Raw genomic sequence first — 12217 nt, 5'->3', positions numbered from 1 at the left:
AGATTCCAAAAGATTTTCATAATTTATTGCACACAAGCAGTCACAGTTAACAAGGATGGTGAAGATATGGTGCTCTTTGAAGTTGGGATGGAGAAATTACAGCCAGTCAGAATCAGATTTACAATCACTGTCTTATGACTTGAAGTTTGTTGTTTTGTGGCAGCAGTCGGTGCAAGACAAAAAATTACTATAAATTACAGAATAAGTAAATAGTACAATAAGGAATAATGAGCTTTATGGTGCATCACACAATGTAAAACTGATTTATGTAAACCAAATGAAGATGGCAGGCTGAAAACATTCACCAACCCTCATTAATGGTAGACAAGCAAACATAATCCACAATCAATTTTATTACTTACAACATGATGTGCTCAAAGCATCCAAGATATATATAGAGTCATAGAGCACCACAGCACAGAAACAGACCCTTCGGCCCATCTAGTCCATGCCAACCTGATCTTCCACCCAGTCCCATCTACCTGCATCCAACCGTATCCCTCCAAACCCCTCCCATTCACGTACCTATCCAAACCTCTCTTAAATGTTACAATCGAAGCCACAAAATACCACTTCTGCTGGCAGCTCGTCCCACACTTGCACTACCTATCTGAAAAAAGGAACAGAATCTGTAAACCATTCACTCCCCACCCCACCTCTGATGCTCCTCCACCCCACTTAAGACACTTATTTTCCCCTGTATGGAGCAATTATTATTCCTGCTGAAAAAGTGACAGAACAGGTAGAGGGGCTGTGCTCAATCCAACCTGTGCCACTGCTGGTGCTTCTAAGGTAGCCCTGTGATGGCACTAAGTTTTGCAGTCTCCCAAATGCCAGTGACCTTGGTTTGATGGAGGTCCCACGAGCAGATTTGGTGACCTGACCTCTTGATGATGCATCCTGAGACCCCACTCAGAACACAGCCCTGACAGCCCAATAGGACCAGACTCTGCACTGGGTGCAAGTCAGGGATCAAACGAAGGGTAAGTCTTTGGCCTCAGTCAGGTTCAAACTGGCTGTGGTTGGGTGGAGTTTTATTTTTACTACCGGGCAGACAGCTGATCCGATTATGGCTTTCAAGCACGATCTTCAAACCAAAGGTAGTTTGGTTGTGGTATTACTCGTGTATAGTTCAAGTCTCTTTTGAAAGGATAAAACACAAGGCCTGGATTTTGCTGAGTTTTCCTGGCAGATCCATATGGAACTGCCAGCATTTCGCCCCAATTGCTGATAGGTTTTGGAACGCCCACATGCATGCTGGAATCTGAACACATTGGCCAAATTCTACCAGTAATTTTCCAACTGAGCTCTGCTGGAGAACTCCCCAGATGAGTGTTGGATCTGCAAACCCACTCATTGAATGGGAATTATCGGACTGCAGAAAAATGGTGTACCCAAGTTACATTTTATTAACATAAAACATTAAACAATAATACTCACGTAAAAATGTTCTCATTTAGTTTTAAAAGTAACTTTTAGTATTTAAAAAAAAATTGAATGCTTAATAAGGCAAGTAGGGTTAAAGGGGATAGATGGTAAAAGCTGGGAAGTGGTGTTCCACGGATATCAGTCTGGGACTACTGTTAAATACTTCACCATTTACAGAAACAACAGACGCGAGAAACAAAAGTAAAATTTCAATGTTTTCAAAAGGTCAAAAAAAATGAGCTGCTGAGAAGGGTTTATGTGCAATTAATAACACTGATAAAACACAAAAAGACAAAAAATTGCCAAATCAAGGGAGATGGTACTTCTTAGCAGGAAGAATAAGAGATGCACAACTGAAAAAAAAATGTCTCAATAAGGTGGGGAGCACAGAGTCTGTAAGGTACAGAAACAGATAGATCACTGAAATTAGTGATGCAGGCTAATTAAGACCATTAGAAAAGCAAAGCATGGGGATTAATTTCTGGAGGAACAGAACAGGTATATCAAACTTGGAGGGGTCAGGGAGACCATTGTGACCAGATTTGGCTTACACATTATAAAAAGCAAATAGAGGCACTTGTAAAAGGTGCTCTAAAAGGTTCACTGCCATGACATCAGAGCTGTTATGCAAGAGATTAAACCAAGATCCCACTCCACTGTCAAGGTAGAAGATCTGTGGCACTATTCTGAAGAACACCAGAGGACTACTACCTGTCTTGATGGTCTGTTGTGCATGATTTGGCTCCCGTGTTCCCTGTAATGAAATGAGTGACTGCTTTTCAAAAAGTGCTTCATTGTTTCAAAATGCTTTGGAATATCTTGAAAGGACATAAGTTTTTGTTTGAACCAAGTTTAAAGGTACCAAGAAAGATTAAAAAGAGCGATGCTCTTTTCGCGAGAAAGGGAAGAATGATGAGCGATTCCATTACGTTCGGAGTCACTCCGAGAAGTTATACATAGGGTAGACATAGAGAAGGACTGCCATTAGGAGGCGAATTCCAGGATTCTGACTAAACAATGAGGATCAGCTATGTATTTCCATATCAAGTGGTGTGCGACTTGACTTGTAGGCAGTGTATTCAGTGCAATCTAATGTTGGAGTACGTTTACCACAAGGACTGCAGCAGTTTATGAAAGTGGCTCGCCAGGAGCATCCTAAGATAAGGGATGACCATTAAGTGCCAGCAGGCCTTGCACACATGCCCACGCGGTAAAGTGATATGAAAAACAACAAGATGCTGGAGAAGCTCAGCAGGCCAGGCAGCATCCACGGAGAAAAGCAGGCGGTCAACGTTTCGGGTCAGGACCCTTCTTCAGGACTGAAGATAGGAAAAGGGGAAGCCCAATATATAGGAGGGAAAAGCAGAGCAGTGACAGGTGGACAAAAGAGGGGAGGTGGGGTGGGCACAAGGTGGTGGTAGGTAGATGCACGTAAGAGATGGTGATAGGCAGATGCGGGGGAGGATCCAGGTACAAGGATATGAGCTCTGTGGGGCAAGAACATGCAGAGACAATAGGTCTGCCGGGACAGTCCTTGTTGTGGATTTTGGGGAGGAGATAGAAACGGGCAGTCCTAGGTTGTGGGACTATCATGATGGTAGCGGGGCGTGGGGGGGGGGGAAGCGGGGGGTAGCAGTGGGGGGGAAAGAGGGCCAAGATCTCCCGAGGAGATGAGGTCAGTGACGGTGTGGGAGATAATGTCCTGGTGGTCCTTGGTGGGGTCATGGTTCAGGGGTAGGTAGGAGGAAGTGTCGGGGAGTTGGTGTCTGGCCTCTAAGGTAGAGGTCAGTACTCCAGGCCACCATGGCACCACCTTTGTCGATCATCATGTTTTTCATCTGGATTCCAGCATCTGCAGTCATTTGCTTCTCTAGTTAAAATGAAGGTAGACCCAGCATTTAAATGACTGCAACATTGTGAATTTGTGGAAGATATATATATAAAAAGAAACAACCTTGAACACTGCTTCAGTGCATCTTGTGGGTGGCACAAATCGTACCTGTGCACGCCAAGGGTGAAAGTAAGGAGTGTTTAAGGTGGTGGATGGGCTGTCAATCAACTCAGCTGCTGAGTCTTGGATTGCATCAAGCTTCGAATCTTATTGGAGCCTGCACTCATCCAATCACGTGGATATTCTGTCAGATCCCCAACAAACTCTGAAAACGTGGAAAGGCTTTGTGATTCTGGAGGCGAATTACTAACTGCAAAATACTCAGCAATTTTGTGGTACAAAGGAGTCTGAGAAACTGCTGTCACAGTAACCTCAGTCACTCGGTGCACTGTTTCCTCTCAACCTTGCACACTGCCAGAGCAGTGCACGTGCCCAAGGAAGCAAATATCAAGTCCAATGGAAAGACAAATGATCAATCAAACCACTGTGTTCTAGATGATGTTGAACTTTCTTCATTAATACAGTATTGCAAAGACTCTTGCCCAGGAAAATGGCGAGTATTCCATTACACAGTGTCACAGAGCATGGAAACAGGCCCTTCAGCCCCACTGTTCCATGACAACCAAAGTTCCCATCTAAGCTAGTCACCTTTCCTATCCATGTCCAACTACCTTTTAAATGCTGTTAATGTACCAGCCTCAACCACTTCCTCTGACGACTCATTCCATATACGGACCACCCTCTGGGTGAAAAAGTTGCCCCTCAGGTTCCTATTAAATCTCTCCGCTCTCACCCTAAATCTACGTTCTTGATTCCCCAACCCTGGGAAAAAGACTGTGTGCATTCACCCTTTCAATGCCTCTCACGATTTTATAAACCTCTAAGGTCTGCCCTCATTCTCCTACGTTCCAATGAATAAAATCCTAACCTACTCAACCTCTCTCCATAACTCAGTACCTTGAGTCCTGGCAGCATCCTTGTAAAATCTCCTCTGCTTTAAATTCCATCTGAACCTATTAAATGGATGGGAAATTTTGACAGGTTAATTGGTAATGCACTCGTGACAGAATATCTCAACTCCTTGTGACCACGATGTTGACGAGGATCAATTTCTGGGCTACAGATTTTGACAACAGCGCCCTCCCATTCCTCCCCTCCACCCAATACATCTCCCTTGCTGTTGATGTTAGGATTTAATGAGTTCGTGTGATTTTAAAGTCAAACTGAAATAGATGGCCTTTCTCTGATTCTAAATGATTACCACCCACCACTCATATGTCACAAGTATTTATGAGCACTCATCAGCCAACACCTGAATATATTCCCAGGTCTTGCTATCATCAACAGAAGTTCTGATGAAAGTTTATCGACTTGAAAGTTTAACTGTTTCTCTCACTGTAGACACTGCCTGACCTACTGAGTATTTCCAACATTTCCTGGTTTCATTTCAGATTTCCAGCATATGCAGTGTTTTGCTTTGCAAAAGAGAGATGACTGATCAGTTTACCTCTGTCGATGTTCCCACAATATTAGGTTTCTCTTCTCAGTCAGGGCATCTTTGTGCAGTTTCAATGTTTGTCATCTTGAATAAACCCCAAGTTGTTATTATTTTCTGGTTCTAATTACAGCAAAGGAACATTACAGGCCTTCCCATATCCTACCGTGCCAGACATCAATTCTAAATGAAGCTTACAATGATCACAAATAAGTATGTTGAAAATATGTATTTTCCAAGTCCGAGTATCAACAGGCAAGAGGCCTATGTACTGTCAGCTGTACGTTTATAACCAACTGCTTTTGCTGGATAATTCAGGATAAATACTGTCAGAGGCTTAGATTTCTTGTTCAAAAGATCATAATAGGCATGGGGACAAAAGCTATTTTGCATTCATAAACATCAAAACATTTTTTAAAACTAAATGCCTTCTACCATTTGCTGATACTATACATGCTACGCAATGCAATAAAAACAACACTAATCTTCTGCACTGTTCATAAATTATCAAGGTTCTAAATTTATTAGTCTTAAATAAAAACCACAAGCAAAAGTTCAGACAAACTCTCACCATGTTCAGAAAACAAAGGCCATTTTAAGAATTCCAAATATTTTTGAAGTAACACATTGAGGTAGAAACCACTTACTCTATAATTCTTTGCTCTTCACTTTTCTCTCTGATAGTTTATTGCCTTTGCATTGAGGTTTGCTCCAAAACTACCAGTTAAGTCAACTCTTGCACATTTATTACATTTCTCAGTTGAAAAAAAACTTCTGCAAACATCATCTAGATCTTTGATGCAGATGGATGGCAAGGTGTCACTGTAGGAGGTTATACACCATCACTTTTGAATGTTCAACACTGATGTCTGACTGCCATCACCTACACAGATTTTATAAAAGAACATTCTTACTGATCCCATTTTAAACTACTAACATCTTCATGAACCAAAGTTAAAATGTTCCAATCACTTAAATGAGAGCGCAAGTACAGTTTCTCTTAATGTGCCAAAGAAACACTCCCAACTGACTCATTGTGATGTCAGCCAGCAAAGTAAAGTTTTGCAATCTGTCCATTCATTTTAAGATTAAGATTGTGTGTAAAGAAATCCTCTTTATTCCAAAGTTTGACAGCAATATTATGTTATTTTAAAACATAAAAAGTTGTTCTACTGGCATTGTGGACTTTTAATATGATCATATAGTGAGCCAAAGAGAGTGAAATATTGGAAACATGCATGAACATATCCAGATTACTTTAGTCAACATAAATGCAAATCCATAGAGCACTTATATTTTCTTTAATGGATTCCCAAACTAACATATCCAGTTGCCAGTTTCTGCTGTACTATCACATTGAGGTACCAGGCTGTTTTTATTATGTACATGCATTTTTAAGCAGCCATGCAACAGCTAAGCATCGAAATGTTTAGAACTTGATTTGAAAAGGTTCAAAAATTTCACAATGTTTTTCCTGCTATACATATCAACAAACCTGAAGTTTTATAGAATTGTGTAGTATGAGTGAGTATCATATTGTATTACATAATATGTATTTTATAAAGCTGGTCAATTTTATGTTACAAAATATAGAAGAGGCCTACATCAAACGATACAGTACAATGCTGCAGAGTTTAACAGAGAGTATTTCACCTGTGAAGCACTTTTAAGTCATTGTAGGGCTATGAGTGGATTACTGATGTTAAATTATTCCCTAATCAGGAAGTCCATACAATATTCTTGATTCGTACAATCAGATACTATACCATTCAAATTACTTTTAAACAAAACAGAACCTTCCTGCAGATTTTTTTAAAATTAAGAATGACAATATAAATGATCCTGCTTCATCCATTAATCATCATTACCTCCCCATACAAGTCCTCCTGAAAGCAAACAGTAGGATGATTCACTTAGGTCAAATTTTGTCACTTTAATTAAAATCAGCTTAACTACTCTCTGCTTCAGCTATTCTTGCATATTAAGTCCTGAGAGTTTGTGACATCCGAAAGGTAGCAAAGAATTGGTTTGCCGTATTGTACGATTGTTGCTATAACATTTTTAATGGATTTTTCTGACGTTCTAATTACTGCTAAATTTCAAAACAAACATCTCAGGTGTTCTTCCTTACACCTTTTTTTCAACGTTTTCTAAAGAGAAAACATGTCGCCAAAGCAAGAACTTCGATCTTAGTCAGAAACTATTAATTTACCATACTGAAATACAATATCAATTGCATTGCTCTTCAAAGCAGTTTCATTAGATGTTATTTATTCAATTAACATATTATGTTTTTTTTAAAACTTGTCATCATTACCGTCATTTTTCTTTAAAAGGCTGATGTCTAATATTACAGAAATAATGATACAGCTTTAAAATGTTTAGGAAAATAAGAAAAAAGGCTACTCATTTGGTGATTTACGTGTATAATTACAGCTCGGGAGAGATTTAATGATGAATTTTACAGCAGCCGTGTGTACTGTAACCAAATGACGACCAAAACTAATCTCCTGGTGCACAACAAATAAAGCGGTCACCGGTCACAACTACAGCTGAAAAGGACTTAGGGACTGGGGGACCGAAGGTACAGGAAAGTAGCGACTTCTGTTCTTAAACATCTGCCTAACAGGAACCGGTGTCAATTTCACCACGGGAGCTGATGCCTTTCCAATAAAGAAAGCACGGTCCTACTCCGGGAAACACCATGTTACCATGGGTGAGATTTTCAAACAGAAAACGTCAGGCAACACACTCACCTAGCGCACGCAGTTCGCTCCCTTCAATATTTCTCATTTTGCCCTTACCTGAGGAAACTGATGAACCAGATAAACTCGAGTTACTTGATGCCATTCTGGATGGATCTTGCCGCCGCTTGGTGTGGGATTTAATGCTGACACCTCGGCAGTCTTTTCCGTGCCGTGTCGGTGTTGCCCATCTCAAACCACTTCCTGAACTGTCAGATTAAGTGCTACCTCCAACACGCTTTAGAATCAGACTCCCCCTCTGTGGGCGGACCGTGCGAGCGGCTGGACAGCCCCTGTCATCCAGCACCCAGGGCTTGCAGTGTTTCCAACTCGATGATGGGTTTCGTGCAAGAAAGTAGGGAGCACCGCAGTGTCCTAACCCCCCCCCCCGGTGGAGCTGCCTCCCTGCCCGAGCGGTAGTTCAAACTGTGCCCCACGCAGTACCCTGCAGAAATGACAGGGTTAGAGAAGGCACACCGACACCACAGTGGCTGCCGCAACACAGGAGGGCTTTCTCTTTTATAAACGCTGCCGCTGCTAAAACATTGCCTACGCCATTTCCCCAACAGTTCTGGAGGTATTGTGGCCACACGTTACCATGTGCAAGGAGCCGCCAAGTCGGAGAGCGTTGTGCGGGCTGCCGGAGAGGGGAGAGACAGAGGAGGCGACTGGACATTCCGTCCGTCTCTCTCTCTCTCTCTATCTCTCTCACCCCCCCCCCGCCTCCTCCGCGGCTCGTTCTGGGAACTGTGGTCCCCTCGCCCGGACCGGCGCGTCCACTCCGGGGAGAGCGAGCAGAGGGTTGGACTACAGCTCCCGTGATCCACTACTCACCCCAGCCCTGTCCCGCCGCCGCACGCAGCTGATTGGGGCTGTCAGCTCCCATCCACGTTGATTCGTTGTGCCTGCACTGAGTCCCTGCCATCCGATTTCCTAAATGCTCCAAACCCTTTCCTTTCAATGAGATTGCGTTTGATATAACTGCCTTGATGATCTTTGCAGCGCCAATATATGCATATATAATATCAAATTGTATCCACGTTGATTCCGGCAGGATAAATTTGGCTGGGTGCCATGTAGAATTTCTGTTCGGATAATATGCAACGTACACGGTGCATTCAAGATATACCCGGAAAACTTAAGATTGGAAGTAGCAAGGCAGTAAGGGCTCAACATGTGTGCAGGCATGTTCTTAGAGTTTAGCCAAAGATTCCCAAGTGTTCCCACAGAAGATTGACTTGACTCCGAACTTAATTCATGTTTCTTTACAACAGAGAAGGGGCATCTCAGCCCACTGAGTCCATGCCAGTTCTCAAATGAATTCCATCAATCCCATGCCCTGGAACCTACTCTGACCCACTTTCTCACCCATGCCCATTAAAACTCCACCCCAGTTCTTCCATCCACCACCTGCAGTCGGGGTAATTTACAGTGGCCAATTAAACTGTCGCACAGCTTCAGGATGTAGGAGGAAATTGGAGGCACATGGGACACCCACACAATAAGATAAGATAAGATTTCTTTATTAGTCACATGTACATCGAAACCCACAGTGAAATGCATCTTTCGAGTAGATTGTTCTGGGGGCAGCCCGCAAGTGTCGCCACGTTTCCGGCGCCAACATAGCACGCCCACAACTTCCTAACCCCTACGTCTTTGGAACGTGGGAAGAAACTAGAGCACCCGGAGGAAACCCGCGCAGACACGGGGAGAACGTACAAACTCCTCACAGACAGTGGCCGGATTTGAACCCGGGTGTCTGGCGCTGTAAAGCATTACGCTAACCGCTACACTACCGTGCCTCACAGAGAACAAGCGAACTCCAGACCGACAGCTCTCAAGGTCAGAATCAAATCTGGGCCACAGGAGACGTAAGATAAATACACTACTTGCAATACCCTCAATACGTTTGCCAGAAAAGGCATCTCAGAACAAAGGAGCTCTTGCTACCACTTCTCATGTTGACCAGCTAGTCGCTGAACAGTCAGCCTCTAAAGGTTTGATAGTAGCAATTACCAAGAGCTGCAAGTAAGAGAAAGGTGGAGAAATTGAACAAGCAGTTAGATGCATGAATGGGGGGAAATAATTCTCCTGACTATGGCATGGACATATTCCATTTCTCCCTAAATAGTGTACTGGTAGTTGATACTGTTCTTCTGTCATTTTGAACCCTGGATTTATAATGTATTCTGAGATAATGCCTGTCAGGAGGCATAATACCAGCTCTCATGGTTATATGATGGACATCTGCTTTCAATGCAATGGAATAACCCATGCAGGGCAGCATGCATAATGGTAACCAACTTGATATTCAAATCCATTGCACAAGACATATTCATTATCAAGCAATCTATAATATAGAGCTTACCCATTTCATCTCTGTGTTTTAGTCCTTATTAACCAACAGTGAAGAATCTCATGTTTTCATCTGAGTGAACAGAACGAATGGGTTGGCCGATTTTTTATTTTCTCTTTTAGCCTTGGAAGACGAAGAAGCTTATTTTAAAAAATCCCTGTAAACACTGTCCTGAGAAGGACAGGCTGTAGTCTGCCATCCAGATCTGCAAACCAGCATCTTAAGGCACTGGGGCAGCTGAGAGGGAGAGAATAATAAATCCTGAAATCTGGTTAGGCCGCATTTAGAGTATTGCGTGCAATTCTGGTCACCTCACTATAGAAAGGATGTGGAGGCTTTAGAGAGGGTGCAGAGGAGGTTTATTAGAATGCTGCCTGGATTAGAGGGCAAGTGCTATCAGGAGAGGCTGGACAAACTTGGGGTCTTTTCTCTAGAGCGGCGGAGGCTGAGGGGTGATCTGTTAGAAGTGTATAAAATTATGAGGGACATAGATAGGGTGCACAAGCAATATCTTTTTCCCATTATTGAGCGATCCAATACCAGAGGGCGTGCATTTAAGGTGAGAGGGGGTGGGTTCAGAACAGACGTGAGGGGGATGCTTTTTACTGAGAGGGCGGTGGATGCCTGGAATGCGTTGCCTGATAGGCTGGTGGAGGCAAATTCATTGGGGGCTTTTAACAGGGGCTTGGATGGGCACATGAATGAGAGGAAAATGGAGAGATATGGGCATTCTGTAGGCAGGAGGGAATAGCTATGTCGGCACAACATTGTGGACCGAAGGGCTTGTTCTGTGCTGTACTGTTCTATGTTCTGTGAATATGTCTGCCTGATTCTGTAGAGTGCATTCTTTTATGGACCACTGCGCAGCAGGTTAAATGACGTTAATCAAGGAAGGCAAGGCTCTGGTACTGTGAGCACCCATGGCCTGCATGGCAGTGGTGTGTCCTCCTGTCCTGCCACAGGTGCTGCCTTTTCTGCATGCATGTCTTTCATTAGAACGGTCTCTGCAGTCTTCCTTCAGCTGCCACTGGAATAAGAAAGCCCAATTAGGCTTTACATTCTGTCTAGACCCTAAGCTTTAGAACTTCTCCCTAAATCTCTCTACTTCTGTACATCTCATTCATTGTTTAATATATGACTAAAAACCTACCTCTCTGATCTCTTGACACACACAAGATGCTGGAGGAACTCAGCAAGTCAGGCGGCATCTATGGAGGGAAATAAACAGTCGAAGGTTTGGGCCGAGACACTTCGTTAGGAATGGAAAGAAAGAGGGCTGAGGCCAGAATAAAAGTGGTGGTGGAGGGAGGGGGGGGGGGGGCATGAGCTGGCAGGTGATAGGTGACCTACCTTCTCCCCTCACCTGGATTTACCTATCACTTGCCAGCTCGTGCTCCTCCCCATCTCCACCCCCACCCCTTTTATTCTGGCCTCAGCCCTCTTTCTTACCAGTCCTGAGAAGGTTCTCGGCCCGAAACATCGACTGTTCATTTCCCTCCATAGATGCTGCCTGACCTGCTGAGTTCCTCCAGCATTTTATGCACTGCTCCAGATTTCCAGCATCTGCAGTCTCTCTTGTGTCTCTGATCTCTCAATCAGTAAGGATTGGTGACGACATCTCCTCCTCACTGACCATCAACACAGGTGCACCTCAATGCTGCGTGCTTAGCCCTCTGCTCTGCTCTCTATACACACATGACCGTGTGTCTAAGCACCGCTCCAATGCCACCTTCAAATTCACCGACAACACCACTGTTGTTGGACGAATCACAGGTGGTGATGAGTCAGCTTACTGGAGTGAGATAGGACACCCGGTTGAGAGGTGCCGCAACAACAACCTCTCACTCTACGTCAGTAAAACTAAAGAGCTGATTGTTGACTTCAGGAGGGGGAAGGAGGGTGAACATTTGCCAGTCTACATTGGGGGATTGGCAGTGGAGAGGGTCAGCAGCTTTAAATTCCTGGGCGTTAACATATCGAATGACCTGCCCTGGGCCCAGTGCGAAGATGCAGTCATGAGAAAGGCGCGCCAGCATCTTTACTTTCTTAAGAGGCTTGTCACTGAACACTCTAACAAACTTCTACAGATGTACTGTTGAAAGTATCCTAACTGGTTGCATCGTGGTCTGGTACGGCAATTTGAATGTGCAGAAACGTAAGAAGCTGCAGAGAGTAGTGGACTCTGCCCAGTACATCATGGGCACATCCCTCCCCACCATCGGTAGTACCTACAGGAGGCACTGCCTCAGGAAGGCAACATCCATCATCAAAGATCCCCACCATCCAGGCCATGCCATCTTCTC

At 43.8% G+C, this 12217-nt stretch overlaps 1 protein-coding gene across 1 annotated transcript in view; it reads right to left on the bottom strand.

The window, feature by feature from the left end:
* Positions 1 to 8272, bottom strand: part of chn2 (chimerin 2) — a 219558-nt gene extending 211286 nt beyond the window's left edge. Inside the window, exon 1 of the mRNA XM_052016707.1 lies at positions 7619 to 8272. Within this exon, the coding sequence (XP_051872667.1) occupies positions 7619 to 7664 (46 nt within the window). The 5' untranslated portion in view covers positions 7665 to 8272. The remainder of the gene's footprint in view (positions 1 to 7618) is intronic.
* Between the last annotated feature and the right edge of the window lie 3945 nt (positions 8273 to 12217).

The sequence above is a fragment of the Pristis pectinata genome, chromosome 5, assembly GCF_009764475.1.
Source record: "Pristis pectinata isolate sPriPec2 chromosome 5, sPriPec2.1.pri, whole genome shotgun sequence".
NCBI classification, from domain to species: Eukaryota; Metazoa; Chordata; class Chondrichthyes; order Rhinopristiformes; family Pristidae; genus Pristis; species Pristis pectinata.
The sequence above is the reverse complement of the archived record's forward strand: the minus strand, read 5'-3'. Positions and strand labels throughout refer to the sequence as shown.